The 18065-nt window shown below is 36.8% G+C and overlaps 1 protein-coding gene across 5 annotated transcripts in view; it reads left to right on the top strand.

Annotated features, from left to right (window-relative positions):
* lrp1bb (low density lipoprotein receptor-related protein 1Bb) overlaps positions 1-18065 on the top strand; it is a 327007-nt gene that overhangs the window by 213293 nt on the left and 95649 nt on the right. For all 5 annotated transcript variants that reach the window (XR_013822391.1, XM_079882312.1, XM_079882311.1 and 2 more), the window contains exons 21-27: positions 122-301; positions 2429-2629; positions 4863-5108; positions 6602-6799; positions 10811-11015; positions 13872-14036; positions 14413-14657. Coding sequence is in view for 4 of the 5 variants with exons in the window: in XM_079882312.1 (XP_079738438.1) it covers positions 122-301; positions 2429-2629; positions 4863-5108; positions 6602-6799; positions 10811-11015; positions 13872-14036; positions 14413-14657 (1440 nt within the window). In the remaining variant the exon portion in view is untranslated. The remainder of the gene's footprint in view (positions 1-121; positions 302-2428; positions 2630-4862; positions 5109-6601; positions 6800-10810; positions 11016-13871; positions 14037-14412; positions 14658-18065) is intronic.

Below are 18065 nucleotides of genomic sequence, written 5' to 3'. Positions count from 1 at the left end.
ACTACTCTGGTCACGCTGTATGTGTTTGATTCACTGAAAAGTAGCAACTCATTAGAGTCATTCAGGAATTGGAGCACCTCAGGCTCAATCTTCTTTTTTCTTTTTTTTTTGTCATGTCCAGCGTTGCCTCCTGTAGAATGCAGTGGAGAGGAGTTTCACTGTCGCGCTGATGGGACCTGCATCCCTGAGCGCTGGCGCTGCGATGGGGATAAAGACTGTGAAGACGGCAGTGATGAAACCAACTGCAAGGGCGTTAAGAGAATATGTGATCCCCAGGCAAAGTTTACCTGCAAAAGCTCAGGTAAGCCTACCAGGTGTTTCTCAGTACCAGTAAGTCTGCTCTGACCTCACTTTTTTTTTAACACTGACCTACTGCTATATTTTCCTCTTGTGTTCAATATAACATATACCAAATGTATTAAATTCTATGAAGCAGTGGGTGATATTTGATGCCATGATGTCACCCTAAAGCTTTCAGTTATCTTTGCCTCTTGCAAATTGAGTTGGATGATAAATCCAGCCTGTTTTTCGTTACATGGTGCAATCCTTTGCAATGTTAGAATTTGTATTTATCCAGAACGACTGAGATGAATGGTGTAAGTTGTGAGCTTGAATGGTTTGTACTTCACAGTGATTTCTATTTTGGTAGCAAAGCCATTATTCCATGTTCAGTGTTAGCTATTATGTAAAACTAAAAAGGTGAGATATGCAATTTCTGTGCCACTGCCCACTAGCTTCGACAAATGGAAAATGAAGACATCTCAAGGTTTTCCAAACATTCCTCAATCTGCTATTGGTCGGTCAAACAGATAGTCCCACTCTTAAGTCACACCTTTGGTTAAGCCAATATTGCTGTGTTGGAACAAACAGAATAACGTTTTTCTAACACTACAGAGACAGTGTTTACACTTTTCTTGAAATAAACCTATGAATATTGTAGCTCGCTTGCAATCGTTTCAGCAGATAAAGCTGCAGAACATGTTGAATGCATTGGGGTGGAAAAATGTCACATCTCACCTCTACACAAAAATGATTAAATTCAGTGTTTCTTTTGAACATATTTTGCTGTAATTTGTATCATCACAATTTTTTTCCTCCACTCAGACCATAGTGAAATCAATCAACATGGGGCTTTTTTGATGTAGCAGTCGCCCTAATTATAAATGATTGCCTTGAAAAGACATCTAGAGCCAAACCATAAAAGAGCTCAAGAATTGTTCGTTGTTTTGTTCCTATCCCTTTTGATGTAAAGAATGTGCTAAAATGCAAAGTACACCCTTTCCGGACCACTGCACTGCAGACCGAATGCCAAATCCCATATCATTTTGACAGGCTCAGAAAGTGTGTTCAACTGTTTATTTGATCATAAAGGTAGACTGAACACAAGGAAACCTGACTGCCAACCTGACAAAGTGTAAAAGTTTAAAAGTTTGTGGTTAGTTTTAAGATTGTTTTTATTTTTTTATTAAAGTCCCCCTGTAGTCAATAATTGTATCCCTTAATTCTTTGATCACCAAAATGGCATATTTAAATGTTTTGTTTTTTTTCCTGTGAAAAAATGTGTTAAATAGCTTGAATGTAACTCTACATTTCTACGTTCCTTTTCGCAATCTCAGAGTCAAACAGCTGCCATCTAAAAATCAGTATTCTTAGAAACGCTTTGAACAACTTAGAACGTCAGTGGAGAAACACATATAGTTCATCATTACATCAAAAAATATACAAAATTCACCCACTATATTGCTAAATGTACCCAATTTTTCATATCAACAGAAAAATATACCGGGATAACCTGGCTTCTCTTGAGACTCCCCTGCCCAACAGTTAATGATATGCTAAAGCTCGGCCACACGTTGACGTGATTGGTTACAAGGTAGTTTGTGACGTAAGAAACACAGGCGATTTGAAACTGTCTTTTTTTTTCACTTCAGTTTTAAGGAGAAAATGGTGTTGGCTTATAATTTTGCGCATGGTTTGTCTTAAAGCATATAAACACCACAGACAAAAACAACATTAAAAACTTGAATTTCAGGGGGTCTTTAAATGAAAATTTTTTTTTACAATTAAAATAGAAAACATTTAACAACATTACTGTATTACTGTATTTTTGATCAAATAAATTCAGCCTTTGTGAGACTTTTTTCAAAAACATAAAAATACCTACCAACCCTAAACCTTTGAATGGTAATTTACTGTATGTTTCATAATAAAATGTTTAAATACGTGTTGCAGTTTTGATAAAATGAGTCTCTGTGGGTTAAATGAGCTGACACTTGCTAAAAGCTTCTGTCTGCATCTGACGTCACCACAGCTTGACGTTCCGCCACCTTTTAAAATTTACCCTGATTTATCTTCATGCTCAACTACAAACAACAATTTAAGGCTGACAGCTTGATTTAAGAGGTCTGACTGAATGTTGTGTCCCAAGGGAAGTGTATCAGCAAGAGCTGGGTGTGTGATGGTGACAACGATTGTGAAGACCACTCGGATGAAGACTCGTGTGAGTCCTCCATCTGTAAGCCCCCTACTCAGCCCTGTGCGAATGACTCCAGCACCTGCCTGCCTCCAAGCAAGATCTGTGACGGGAGAAATGACTGCGCTGACCATTCAGATGAGGGCCCTTTCTGTGGTGAGTGCGTGCAAGGCTTTGATTAGAGCCTCATCGGCTGTACTGTCCCAAGATCTGATAAAAAAATGATAATTTCAACTCTAAATTAGGATTGGATGAGGCATGTTTGAAGGAACCTGTGACTGGCAGATTATACAATAATGAGCCTGTGTTGCTTGGCAACTGTAAATAGACTACACTTTTTTCTTTGCAGAAGATGTATTAATTGCATGTATTAGTATTTGTATTAAAATGGCAATTTATTATTATTATTATTATTATTATTATTATTATTATTAATTGCTTGGGTATATGTTGTGCATAATTGGTTTTATCACATTAGCAAAAAAAAAAAAAAAAAAAAACGTAATTTTTATGTTCTTATTTTCCTCCTTTTACCCATGATAAAATCACTGTAAAGCAGTGTTTTTTATTTTTTTTTATTTACACGTTAGTATTAATATTTTGGATTAGCTTTTAAATTTATACTTTCAGTTTTAATTTTAAATTTAGTTTACATTTTATTCATTTTGTTATGTGATCTTGTCTATTATATTTGTTTTTTTATAGCTTTAATTAGTTTTTATTTCACTTTTAGTTTTAGTAATTTTAGAAGTTCTAGTATGTGGATACTATTGACTATTTTTAGTAAGTGGATATATTCCTGGAAAAGAAAGACTGTACATTTTAAATGAGAATGTCTGCTTAAAGTTAATTTTGTCCGCAGAGCTAACAGACATGGTCTAAAAGCCACAAAACTTTGATTTTTGGAATTCATTCGGCCTTTAATCAATGCAAGTGTCGCAGTGCATATTTATCACTGGGTCCATAATGCTTGTGTTCACAGCCTTATTCACTGTACACCTTGTGACTAACGCTAATTGAAAACTGATATGGTATTACGTGAGGTCTGGTGCATTCTGCAAGAAATGTTGGATGGATTGAATTAGAATTAGTCATGCAGAGTAGGTCTATCAACACACAGGAAGCCAAACCATGAAAAAAAGGCAAATTACCAATGAGAATAAAATACCTGAGGAGTATAGATTTGGATTCATTCACTTGAGTAAATCAATATGTATTGTGTTTACCTCTCCATGGGTAAAAAGATTTTGATAATACTGTGCCTACACAGTCGGCATGTCTCTCAGGGCTACTTGAATCTCTTTAAGTTGCATCCTTGAGTGAGTGTAATGGAAAGCCTGCACATGCTCTGTAAACTACAGACACAGGGAAAAATAAGTCCCGTCTGAATCAGAGCTAAACATGAGGATCTGTTTGCCTGTGAAGCCTTCACTGGGGAAAGTGTCTCCTGAGAGTCACCGATGTATAATTTTCAGAAATGCGAGTAGACAAACATTTCAGTGACTTTCAGTGCATTGCCAGCACTCGCCCATGGGAGCCCACCGCTCATGTTCTGAGGAAGATGTGTATTATCTGTCTGACTAGACCTCCTTTTGGCTTGGGCCTCTCATTGCCAATTAGATGGTGCCAATGGACCTTGAGTGGGTTGACTGACTCAGACCAGCGCAGCAGGACTCAATGCCATTTGTAACCTTTGGGAAGCAGCTATTCTTCACCTCCATATAGACTTCAGGGTCCCCTGTGAAGAAAATTCAATTCTCTCTTACGGCCACAGAGGGGATCATCATAATCAGTAGAGGCAAAGAGACCTTGGAAAGTGTCATTTTCAACAAGCTGTGTTTTCCCTCCCCTTTGTCTTTCTCTCTTAAAAAGGACCAGGTGCTTCTATGAAAGGAAAAGGCTTATCTATTAGAGATGAGAGACTAAGAGTACCGGTGTTTGTCTGATCCATTCTGAAAAGAGATGATATATCCGAGACCCAGTTTGCATTTCTTTTAAACTCAAGAAAAAGGCATTTTCCACCTTGAATGAGTTTGTTTGGCCTGCATAGCATGTGGAGTCGGTTATAATTCAGACCTGTGGTTTCTCGTTGTATCTGCCTCATGAATAATGTAATTACTTGCATAACTTCTTTTTTTTGACACTCTGCTGGTGATGTTGATTTGGTCAGTGTAATGGCATAATGGCCTAGTCAAGAAAGACACACCGAAACTTTTGAGGTGAAGAGCGATAAGCTTCTAGTCTTGTGCAAATGTTCAATCCAAACCAAACCTTCTATGTTTCAGTTCACACCTTGAATCTCATATGCCAGCAAACATGGCTTCAAATCACCAGCTTTTCAAATTGAATCTCTTTTTCCCCTTACTCATTCTGTTCTTGTCTGTTCCAGAGAAATGTTTGCAAGGTAATGGGGGTTGCAGTCACCAGTGTGCAGTGATCCCCAGCAAAGGGGTGGTGTGTTCATGTCCCACCGGACTCCATCTAGGCTCTGACAACCGAACATGCGAGACAGTGGACTATTGCTCTGCTCACCTAAAGTGTAGTCAGATATGCGAACAGCATAAGACCACTGTCAAGTGCTCCTGTTATCCCGGCTGGAGCCTTGATCCAGATGGAGAGAGCTGCCACAGCACAGGTATTTAAATTCCTCAGACTTACAGGTTACCATAGAAATGTAGTAAGGGATTCACCAGTCCCCTATATATACAGTGTATATAATATATATATATATATATATATGCTTCTGCCATGATGCTTTAAGCTTGATGTCGACTAGTCACTTGTCATGGCCTGTAGAGGGTGCAACAGAAAAGAAATCTTTGAAGTCAAAATGTTAAAATGACAAATAAATGCATACTCCGAGAGCACCCCACAAGACATGTTTGATTATACCATCTCGATGCTCAATCGGGAGAATGCACATTTTAAAAAGATTATTGTACACAAAATAAATGATTAAAATAAGCTGCTCTGTAGGACTAATATGTCACTAATGTGTCATATGCCATAGCTGTGCACAAGGCAACCCGTGTTCGAGTCTCAGCTTGAGGTTCAGGCTTATTTGTTCATTAATGACGTCACCAGCGACTAGTCGATGTCGACTCGACTTTCATCACATAAATGTCGACTTTAAAAAATCTGAAGTCGTTCAACCCCTGATCTATAAACATTTTTCAAATACAAGCTTCCAAAAACTGATGGTGTTGTGTAAGGAACAGACTGACATTTGAGTATCACAAGAAAGTAGCAGTATTGATATAGACTAATTATGATTCTCAGTGAAATAACTGCACTTTGCATTTCTGTCTGCCCATAGTGGATCTGTCCACGGTACACAGCAATAAGAGCAACTGTAATACAATGACAGCGGGATACACAGACAGGAGCTTCCCATTGTGAAGCTAATGTCTTTATTGCAGCATGCCTGCCAAATGCTTTTAAATTGTCTCAGGGAATCTGAATTTAGGTCATTAGTCAGAATATGACAACAAGCATCTGTGTGGTATTTTATGGACTTAGTGACATGTATAGCTCTTGAGAGTAAGTTCTTGTTCTAGTAGACAGCCACATTTATAGATCTCAGCAGGCATCTCCAGTTTTTTGTTCTTAGTTTTTTCTTCTCTAAGAGAAGAGAATCTTCTCTTAGTTTTTTTTTTTGTTGTTGTTTGTTTTGGTAGGGGTGATGTTACCTAGTAGATACAGAGCTGGACTGAAAACTTTTTTTAATATTCAATATAAATTCTATATAATAATAATGATGATAATAAATAAAAAAAAAATATATATATATATATATATATATATATATATATATATATATATATATATATATACCTCAAAAGACCTGACTCTTTTAAGGCCCATTTCACCTGCTGCACTTTTTGATCCACATATGAGGGTTTCATTTTTGTTTTTAAAGACCACTCAAGTGTAAAACACCATTCTAAGGTTTCTCTAGAAGAACTGTTCCTGTAAATGTCTTTGATTAAAAATATCAGCTACAAGACTAATTAGTGGTTCTGTATAGAAAAATGTGCATGGCTGACACTTCAACACAAAGCGCAATGCTCTTGTAACCTCTAATGCACAGGTGTGGTGTGTTAATAATCAATTTGTTTCTTCTCCAAGATCCCTTTGAGGCTTTTGTTATCTTCTCTATCCGGCATGAGATCAGACGAATCGACCTTCATAAACGTGACTACAGCCTGCTCGTGCCCGGCCTACGGAACACCATCGCTCTCGACTTCCACTTCAACCGCAGTTTGCTTTACTGGACCGACGTGGTGGAGGATAAGATCTATCGGGGAAAGCTCTCAGAGACCGGAGGTAATGAACACCCAAATTGATGTCCCATTCCCTCTTGGTCTTTGTTTAACCTAAGCTTTAGTTTGAGCAGATATTCTGTTTCCCAATTCCTAGTACGCAGATCACGTCCCCAAAATAGTATCGCAATACAGTATGCATTGTGCATACAATGGCTCTTTGAATGAAGCAGAAAAACTCTGAATACCCTTGTATTGTTTTGAAGACTATTTTGAAGCTGCATTAAGCACACATCTGAGCCTCTCTCTCAGAGGAGCAGGCCCCCAGTGCAGCTATTGCTCTCTCCTTTTGTTAGAATTCCATAAAGCTCTCCACAGCTGAGAATAATTGCAAACAGCTATATTATAGATAGCTGAAAAAAACTTGTTTACTACTGAGGTAAAACTTTCTTTTCTTTAAAACAGTGTTTTCTTTTCCTGAGTTTTTTTATTTTATTTTCAGAAACCCTGTTGAAAAGACTACCAAATATTGCGTTTTGGATGCTGATAAGGATGTTGGTATGCTGGTGTCCATAGCAGGTTTCTTAAAGGAATAGTTCAGCCAATTTTTCAATAAAAATATTTTTGAAGAAAGGTTGACTTTCAGTGTATGAAACTTTTTTTTTTATATATATAATATATTTTTATTTCATATAAGTCATACAAGTTTGGAACCAGTGTTAATTAAGTATTATTAAGAATGAACATTATTATTATTATTATTATTATTATATTTTCAGCCGGGTATTCCAGAAAGCAAGGTTAACTTACCATCAACATATACCTTGAACTCTCGGTTGATTAACCCAAACCTTGCGTACTTGAGGTATGCAAGTTTCAAAAGAAGTTTCTTGAGGTATGCAAGTTTCAAAACAAGTTTCTGGACTAAGTTCAGTCAACCCGGAGTATGAAACACAGGCGTTCCACTTCATGAAGTGGACGAGGGAAGTTTATATGGACAGACCCTTTGGCATCACAGCAGATCACGCTTACCTGAAGTGTATGATAAATTAAATGTTTTGATAATTAATCGCATAATAGTGTATCATTTATTAATTATGTTGAGATATTTAATTGCATAATACTTGTAGCTACCTTATGTTCACAGTCAAAGTCTATAAGAAAAAAAAAATTCATTTGTGTAATTTTATTTTTCTCCAACACCTCATATACCTATAGGATTTTATTTATTTTCCCCAACTTATATGATGGTGCATGAAACAAATTCACAATAAAAAAGGGCTTTATATAATAAATCAGCTCCATAGTGAATTCCAAATGATCATGGGTGATAAGCAATGACGCACATCTGAGTAAACGAGACAGAGGGAAGTTAGCGAGTAAAGGGCATAAAAATTTGGAGTGGAACGCAACCTAAGAAGAAGCGCACCATACTTTCTTCTTCTTTTGTTTAATGATGATTTACATTCTTAGTGCATATCGCCACCTACATAGCAGTTGTGTAATAACTTTTTAATCTTATCTTTTAATCTTTAATCAGTTTCTTTATTACTGTGAACAAAAATTATATAGTTTGTTTGATGCTAATTATATATTAAAAAAGAAACACTGATGGAACTAAAAAACAGTCTGTGCTTGCAAAGATAATATGGCTATATAAGTTTATTTTTTATGTTTAGCTATTTTTTTTTCCACATTTCTTGTAATATATCACATATGTATACATTATATAGAAAACGTCTCATTGCAAAAAAAAACTTTTGAGTGCAAATCCAATATGTTTGGCACTTATGCTCTGAATACCTCTGAAGTAGCCTGACTTCGTCATACTCATATTCTAGGCAGAATGTGAGTCTGATACTGCTCCATAGAGCTTTGATTATGAGGCGTGTCGTAAGCGAACCAGGAAAAACAAAAAACTCTGCACTCAATTGGATAGACCTACAACCAATCAGAGCAACGCAGTAAGTTCTCTTTCATTCATGATTTGTTATTAATAACTTTAAACAGAATCATCAGCTGAAATTTGCGCGGATTATCAAAAATACGCCACATTTATAGGACATAAAAGGGTCTCTGTGGCAAAAGTTAAAGTAAAAGCACAGAAAAGCACCCCGTTTCAATAAAAGGATATATCAAAGTTTATATAACAGGGTCGGGAACAGACCATACACTCGCACATCTGTATAAAAGTGAAGTCAACGCATCTTGACCTCGTGGGTTTTTGTGAGAGGAGTTTGTCAAAGGCTGGAGAAATTATCTTTAAAAAAAAGAATTAGGCTAAGTCCTTCCACAGCAGAGAAATTAATATTTTTTAATAAAAATCTATAAAAAAGTGAGACATTGTGGCTTGATTTCTTTTATTAATATTCATTTTTCATGACCAAAATAACATTATGCACAGTGAGGAGCCTACAGGTTACAAGCTTCACATATTAGAAAAATACAATAATAAAAAAAAACACATTTTTAATGGCTCGTCAAGGTTGTTTCAGATCAGCACCTGCAAGTGTCGCCCGTTGAGATGGGTGTCGGATTGTTTCGATGCCTCGACACAATATGGCACATTTGCTTCAACTGTTTCATTGTTTCATGAAGCCTCGATCTGCCTACCACCAGTTCTCTGTTCGTCTTTTAAAATGAATGCGCTGTCGTTTTCTTTTATAACAGACGCGATAGCGGAATCTAAACATCTTAATTCTCCAGCTGCAGTCAGCTTTTGTTGAAAACCAATTCAACCCAAGCGCTATTTGATGACGTGGGTGATTACGTAACCGCAGATCATCTGTCCATCATTGATTAAAGCCCGCCCTGGCAATTTGATTGGCTCGGCCTTCTGGGAGCCGAGCATAATTACTCCTCAACGGATCGAGTCTTCCCGACCAAAAATGTTGTGGGCGGGGTTCGGGCTGGCACCCAGGCTACCTCTGAAGTTAACTAACCCTGGATCATAACTTGCTCCGGAGCAGGTTAAGTTAAGAGGATAACTGCTATGGCTTATCCTGAAAGTTACCTCAGGTTTTGGAACCGAAAGTTGAGGTTATATGCTTACTTTGAGTAAACCTAACCAGGTAAGTCACATAACCTGCTTTCTGGAATATCCCCCAGTTTTCATTTTAATGTTTAAGTTTTAGTCATTTGCTTTTTATATATATATATATATATATATATATATATATATATATATATATATATATATATATATATATATATATATATATAGTCACAGGCCGGCTCATGGCCTGTGGCAAAAATGAGGGGACACAAACAAGAAGTATAGGCCAATCAAAAAGGTTGTCTTTATTGTAAATCAAAAACTATTAACTTTAAACAAAGAAAAAGAAATGAGGTGCGGGAATGACATAATGTAAGGTGTATGTAAAATGCATGGATGCGTGAATCTGTGTGTGTATATGACTGAGTGAAAAACTAAGTCATAACTACAAAGGAACAAACAAAACAGGATCATACCTGGAGGAGCAGAGAGAGAGAGAGAGTGGTTAGTGAAGCAGTTTAAATACCCTGAGCCCAGGGGGCTCCAATCACTAACGACCCTCCTCTGCCTGCAGGAGGAACCGCCCCTGCAAGGCAGAGGAGGGGCCGTGACAATATTTTTATTTAGCTTTAATATTTATTTATTTATTTTAGTTTTAGTAATTATAATACTTCAACTTCAACTTATTTAATTTATTTGCCAATCAGCATTTACTTTATATTTTTATATATATATATATATATATATATATATAAATTATTTTTTTATTGCCAAAAAACATATTTTAGTTTTAGAGTGAACTGCCCCTTTAACTAGCTTAACTAGCAAGACTCTTTTTGCCCGCTTCATCAGAAAGACATTGCCAGTTGGCCTACATCATTTGCTCGTGAACAACATGACTAGAGCAGCATAAATCAGCATAGAAATGCATTCTGGTCCAAGCTGGTCTTTTCTGCAAGGAGTAGCATTTTGAAGAGCTCAACACTTCAAAAGAAAGTTCAAAACGACCAGAATGCTTTGCTGTGCTGAATTCAAAACCCCATCCACCCTATGAACTAGCGCGAGTGGTTTGTTTTGTAGGTGTGACCGGGGTCGAGGTTGTGATTCAGCATGGTTTGGCCACCCCAGAGGGACTTGCCGTGGATTGGATTGCAGGAAACCTTTACTGGATAGACAGCAATTTGGATCAGATTGAGGTGGCCAAGCTGAATGGGGAAATGAGAACGACTTTGATTGCCGGTGGCATGGAGCACCCACGAGCGCTGGCTGTAGACCCAGGACAGGGGTGTGTATTCGTCTCAAAATTTACCACATCCTAATTTTCTTTCCCCATACTTTGCTTTTCTTTTTCACAATTCCTTCAGCAACATTCACAGCAGTGAGAGCAAACACTGAAAAAAAAGTTTCATTGCATGTTTTGTTGTAATTTGCCCTCATAGAGACTATCTTGGGTACATAACAGAGCAATCATATTTCACGGGACTTGTTTGTCATCTATTACTAATGATAGTTCTAGAATAACGTGCTGCATCTTGCTGTCTGTTTGTTGTGGTCTGTTTCTTTTTTTGTCTCTTTACTCTCAGCTGTGCTCTTCTCCTGCTCAGCTCTTCATTTCTCATGGAGGCATACTGGGGGAAAGAGCCTCAAATATGACAGCATAAGCTCAGGGATGTGTTTTTCATGATACAGTGATGCTTTTGATGGCAGATTTGTTTTTCATATCACAACACACAGACACAAATAATAGCTCATTAAATTATTTTCATCATCATTCTTTATCTGGTTTTATCACTTTGTTATGTATTCCTAATGTTATACAGCTGAAACATTTTTGTCGAATTTTTTTTTTTTTTTTTTTTTTTCTGTGAGCAACCCATAGAGGAGAAATATGGTAATCTCCACAGTCCAACAAGAGCTCATATTGGCGCTCAGTTGGATGACATACTGTAAAGTATTTCACTGAAAGCTGAAAAGAACAATTAGGGAAAATTTCACACACAGCAGCGTGGAACATTTTAAAAAGGACCTAATTCATTATATTTACTCGAAAAAATGCCCCACACAGCTGTGTCATGAAGAGGTGTGTTGAAAATGTACTTCTGAAGGGATTAGCTGTCTTTGTGATTAGCAAGCCTTTTATTTATTGAAAGCCTGGTTTAATGACTGGATGCCACTGGCCAATTAATTGGCCTTCTAAAAAGAAGGTAGCTACATCCTTGTAGCAATATTCATGTGATGCCTTTTTGCATGTTTTGTGCTTACCTGCTAGGTTCCTCAAACATTTGGTTGTCAATTTAATTGTTTCTGGTGCCTGATGCAGGAACCATGATCAGACATTTCATTAGCATATGAGCTTGATGCAAGTATTTAGCATTTTACAATCCCTGTATTACCCCCATTATAATGCGCTCTTTGCTTTCATGCCACCCCAGAGAACTGTGACACCAGATAAAATGAACCCTCATGTTTGACATTGACTTCACTTGCAGACAGTTTCCTTACAGCATGTAAAGAAAAATAATCATTTGAAATTAATCTATGATTTTTAATGATTTAAAGCAGTACTGTTCTCAAGGGCAGCATATATAATAGTTTACTATTAGTTAATTTACTTTGGACGACTCAATAGTTAAGTGTCGTCCCAATGAGTAAATAGTGAAAATGACAGTAAAATAAATATTTTAAGCTGTGTTTTAAATATACAGTATTGGTGTTTTATTAGGAAGAATGTGATTTTGACTTTTAGAATGTTTGCACTGACGGACTATGTCAATGCGTGTTTAGATGAATAGTTTATAATAACACCGTGTCCTAACCAGACTGGCCGCAACATGCAATAAAAGGTTATCTTTTCCATGTTATTGTCCTAACCAGTCACGATGGTGACACGCAATGATTCTATTTTTAAAACGGTTTCTATGAAAGTATGATAATGATAATCTCAGGTACTGTGTATGTGCTTTATTGCATGTTAAAAGCATCTAATGTGAGTTTGAATATCATTTTGTGTGTCTTTTATAGCTATACTGAAAGCAACAATAGCCAATTCACCTCAGATCTTCAAAATAAATGGAAACAAGAACGTTCAAACTGTCAACTCATTGTGAACAGACAAGTGTATTCTATGACAAAGATTGTTTCAGTAACTCAGTATGTATTTTTAATAATGTTAGAATGGTGTAATATTCATGAATTTGATATACTTATCCATTTCGTTGCGAGAGCCGAGAGACTGAGTCCGCCCACGCGCTCTTCTGATTGGCTGTGATTTTTGATTGACTATCGTGTCTCATAGTCGCAGAGTGTCTAGTGTGGAAAGACAATTGTTTGTGGCTGGAATCTTATCGCATCGCGTCTGGTTAGGACACTGTGTAAGGGTTTGAATTTAACAACCGCCAGCCCGCCAAATGTGGGTGAAAATCCACTGTGGCGGATAACACATATCAACACACTAGCCAATTTGGGAGGCTATGGTTCATAAATTATGATCTATCACTTTTGCATGACATCGCTATCAGAGCCCTTCTCCTAAAAAGAGCCTCAAACATTAGCAAAACAAAGCGTAAAGAGAGTCGCACACTGAGAGAAACGCCACGCAGTGCCACATCTTTAAGATTTGAACATTGTTTTCTATACGCATACCGGCAGCACCACTCGGCTTCTATTGAGATGTTCGAGGCACGGTGCTTCATGTCTGCTGTGCTAAGCTGGAGCCCTAGGAGACAGTTAAGAGCCCACTTTTTCTAACCCATTCTCATAAATGCCGCATGTCCAAGACTTATGGGCAAAAAGCGCCCTAGCATCTTTATTGCTACGTGCAGGGAAACTCAAGGCAATTGTAAGGGACGTCACTGAGAATTTTGTCTTTATTTATATATTATTTTATTTGAATGGTATCCGCAAACAGTGATTGACTGTCTTAAAACTGAAAGCAATAGAATGATTCAGAATCAGATTTAATAATAAATGTATTTAAATCTAAGCTATGACATTGATGATCTTGTTTGTCTCTGATAGTTTTGGCTAGCAGAAGTTCTAAATGGCTGGTAACTTAACTATTTAGTAGCCAAATTGGCTGGTAAGTGAAAAAGTTAATTTCAAGCCCTGTTTATAATCGTTAACATTTTTATTCTGTATGTAGCATACTTTTCTGGACCGACTGGGATGCCACTTTTCCTCGGATTGAGGCAACGTCAATGAGTGGGAGTGGAAGACATGTTGTGTATAAGGACATGGAGATAGGAGCCTGGCCTAATGGACTCACCCTAGACCATCAGGAAAGGAGAATAGTGTGGACAGATGCTCGGTAAGAGCAAATAATAAAATTGCAAATGAAGAATTACACTTTGGTGCACATTACAAGAAGCATTGAATTTAAGGCAAAATAGTTTAGCTTAGATGTTATGTTTTTTTAAGCAATAATAAATATGTTTTGAAGGTTATTAGTATAACTTAAACATTACATTTTAATCAGTAATGAATGAAATTATGGTTTTACATGTGATTCACTTTGATTCTTATGCAATAATTGTACAACAAAAGCAGTTTTTCAGAAATGAAAAACAAAACTAAAGATGTGCTTTTTCTTTCAGAATTTCCCTCAGGAAGTTGTCATCATTGTAACATCTTGTTGATATGGGCATAGAGTGGCGGTCTCACCTCATGTTTCTTTTTCCCTTCAGCTCAGATGCAATATATTCTGCCCTGTACGATGGCACAGGGGTCATAGAGATCCTCAGGGGGCACGAGTACCTGTCACACCCGTTCGCTGTGTCTCTCTTTGGAGGTGGTGTGTACTGGACAGACTGGAGGACCAACACTTTAGCCAGAGCGAATAAATGGACAGGCCGCAATGTAACTGTGATCCAAAAGACAAGTGCCCAGCCATTTGATCTGGAGATATATCATCCTAGCCGACAACCTCAAGGTGGGTTTTTAATTATTTAAGGGGGTTAATAATGAGTTAACAAAAAGCTAATAAATAATTAAATCATTAAAAATTCGCATTTAAATGAAACACTTACTAAAAATGCATAAAATAGCTACTAATTTTTACGTTTACACTTATATGTATGTTTAAATACTGTATTTATATACTGTGCTGACATAAAAAAAAAACAAAGAGACTGATAAATGATCAAATCACTTGAAATCAAAGATTAATTATAGTGTTGTATATACACTAGCATCATGCAAAGAATTTTGCTTGAGCTAACTAGACTAACAAAACCTTGTTGCCATAGGGACAACTTCTGTTTCTTATATGTATAACAGGCATCACAGTTTTCTTGAAGATTGCTGGAGGTGTCTAGGCATAAAATCAGAAGAAAAATTGCTATTGAAAAATCTCACCCCTACTGATGTTTAAACTCTTATTTGACCCTCCTTTTTCCTGTAGTGTTTGTACCCCATGAGCTCATTCTGTGCACAAACCACATCACAGCAAGCCTTGCAGTTTTCATGTTGACCTAACGTAGCTGCACGTTATTGTAAAAAAATAATAATAATATGATCTGCCTATGTTTGGGAGACACAGAGAAATTTTCTTGCATGCTCTGTGTGGTGAGGATTCATTTTAGCCGAATCCCGCTGATCATTCATTTCTTCTGCCAATTTGGAAGCCCAAACGGCTCTGTTTGAGAGCAGCAGAATAATTGAAAAAGGGGGTCATGCAGAGCGTAAGCAGGCCTGACGTGGACTCAAGATGGGCTCTTTCCTCAACCCAAATTAATTTTAATTGTTTCATGGTACAGTGTCACACAGGGCTTTGTTGCCAGCAAGGGCAGCAGATTATCTTCTGTTAAACAGACAGTGGCTGCTTGAATCTTTGAAGGAAAATGGGGTAAAATATTGCATTTTCATTGGCATTGGCATTTTCTTTATATTCTTTCTTTGATATTCAAAATGATATTATACAAAATACATGTTATTTTTTATTTAGTACTGACCTCAATAAAATATTTTACATAAAATATGTTTACATATAGTCCACAAGACAAAAAATAGTCCCTTGTTTGTCCTGAGCAAAACTGCCCAATGGTCTTCAGAAAAAATCCTTCAGGTCAAGGTTGTTTACGTATTTTCCAGATGCTTGAAAACTGAAGGATTTGCAGGACCTGAAGGATTTTTCTGAAGAACGTTGGGCAGTTTGACTGCTCAGGACAAACAAGGGACTCAAGAACAACCATCACAAAACAATGAAAAAAAAACCGTTGTGTATACACATATATAATAGTATTAATATATTATATTAGTTGTATATTTATAACTAATATTAACTCATCTCTGATTTTTTCAAATTGCATTTTGTAATTTGTAAAACGTTAACTGAAGTTATTGTGATAGCCAAGTGTGCTAGGTGCCCAGATGTCCAAAAATGTAGCCTTCTGCGAGTGTTCATCAGCCGAAATAATCTGATTTGCATCATTTCAACCAGCCCAAAACTGTAGGGAGCCCTGCCAAAACGGCTCATGTCTCCTGCCACAGCACCGGCAGCCGGGTGACTGTTTTACACCGATAAGTGTCGACAAATTGTGCTACACTGCCAGAGAAGCCAATAAGTATGGCTAATCTAATTTTAAAGAGCTCATGGGAAGGTCTGGCTATTAAAGATGTCCAAAATCTGGGCTCTGGCCCCTTACAGTCCATGGCAATTGTGTTTATGTTTGGCCTACGTAGTTCTGGCAGGATAGTGGCGGACCTCTGAGGGTCCGTAGGGAGTGAAAAGGGGCTACGCTAACTAGCCTAATGGGCTAAGGCTACAGCCGTTAGCCGGCACATGGTAAGTGCATTATGTGTGGTGAAAGAACTGAGGGTTGAGTTTCAAGAGATCGACACCAGTTTGGAGGGCTCCCATTTTTAGTGCCTGTGTGGCCTGCAGTGTTGTAAGCACTTTTCCAGCACATTGCTGACAGGCAAACCACTTCAAAATTACTATTGGAGTTTGCAGACACAGACAGGGTGTATTTTTCCCTATTCGGACAAGGCTGAAGCAGTGAAAATACAAAGTATACTCTACCTTAACATCCCTGTATGTAAAGAGAGTGCAAAGTCAGATGTATGTTCAAGAAGTAAGTTTTATGAAAGCAGTGTCTGATTTTTGACTACGAACGAATCAGTATATCCAAATCAAGTGTCTCTACCATGAGTCAAGTGCACTCGTACTGTTTATACTGTATTTATTCAAGCAGCGCCCCCCCCCCCGCAGACCAACTGAATGTATAATTAATTCTGTGGGATTCTAGCCTATAATTTACACACTAGAAATTATTTGTTATGCTCACTTGCAAAAATATGCTTGCTACATAAGTGAAATGGGTTCAGCATCGGAAAGAAATAATGGGCCTATATTCAAACACCCACTGGATCAATTATTTACAAGATGCAACTGCTTGTCGAGTTAATTGCATGTAGTTGCTCTGGGTTCATAGAAGGGTTAAAGTCTCTTGACTATAGGCAGTAGTGGCAACTATATGAATAAACAAAAATGTTACTTGAGCAACAAATCGGCATATTAGAATGATTTCTGAAGGATCATATGACACTGAAGACTGAAGTAGTGATGCTGAAAATTCAGCTTTCCCATCTCAGGAATAAAATATTAAAATCGAGAACAGTTATTTTAATTTGTAAAAAGATGTCAAAATATTACAGTTTTACTGTATTTTTGATCAAATAAATGCAGCCTTCGTGAGCATTAGAGACTTCTATCAAAACATTTATTTTTATTTTTACCAACCTCAAACTTTAAATTGTTTTTAAATAAAATGTTATATTTCAAAAAGCTTATTTTATTTCAGCTATACTTTCAAGAAAACATTTCTCAATTTCATTTAGTTTAACTTATTGTACTAAAATAACAGATATATGAATGAATAATAAATAATATAAATATAATAATATAATAACAATATTTATATAAATAGTATATAGGTATATAAATAAACAATAATAATAATTAAAATGTCAAAAACACATAATAAAATTCTTTTTTAAATACATTATGTTTTAAACTGTGAACATTTCCCAGCATTTTTAATTATTTTCAATTGAACTGCCAACTTTACCAAGAATGACTGAAATGTTGCAGTTTGTTGGGGGCAGTGCTAATTAAATGACAAATTAGAGGATGATACTATATGAGGACAGAAATTTCTCTCATCCTCATTTCAGCTTGCCTTTTAAATAGATATTTTCAAGGGTAGATATTTAGCATCGATCTGTGAAAGATCTGATGGTTAAATGACTATTCACACCATTAGCTCTGTCTGCTCAACATTAACTTCCATTGATATATAGAAGCCCCTTTGCAAAGAGTTGTACAAAAGGTCTAAAT

Source organism: Squalius cephalus (assembly GCF_949319135.1).
Source record: "Squalius cephalus genome assembly, chromosome: 9".
NCBI lineage: Eukaryota > Metazoa > Chordata > Actinopteri > Cypriniformes > Leuciscidae > Squalius > Squalius cephalus.
This window is presented reverse-complemented; position numbering and strand designations above follow the sequence as displayed.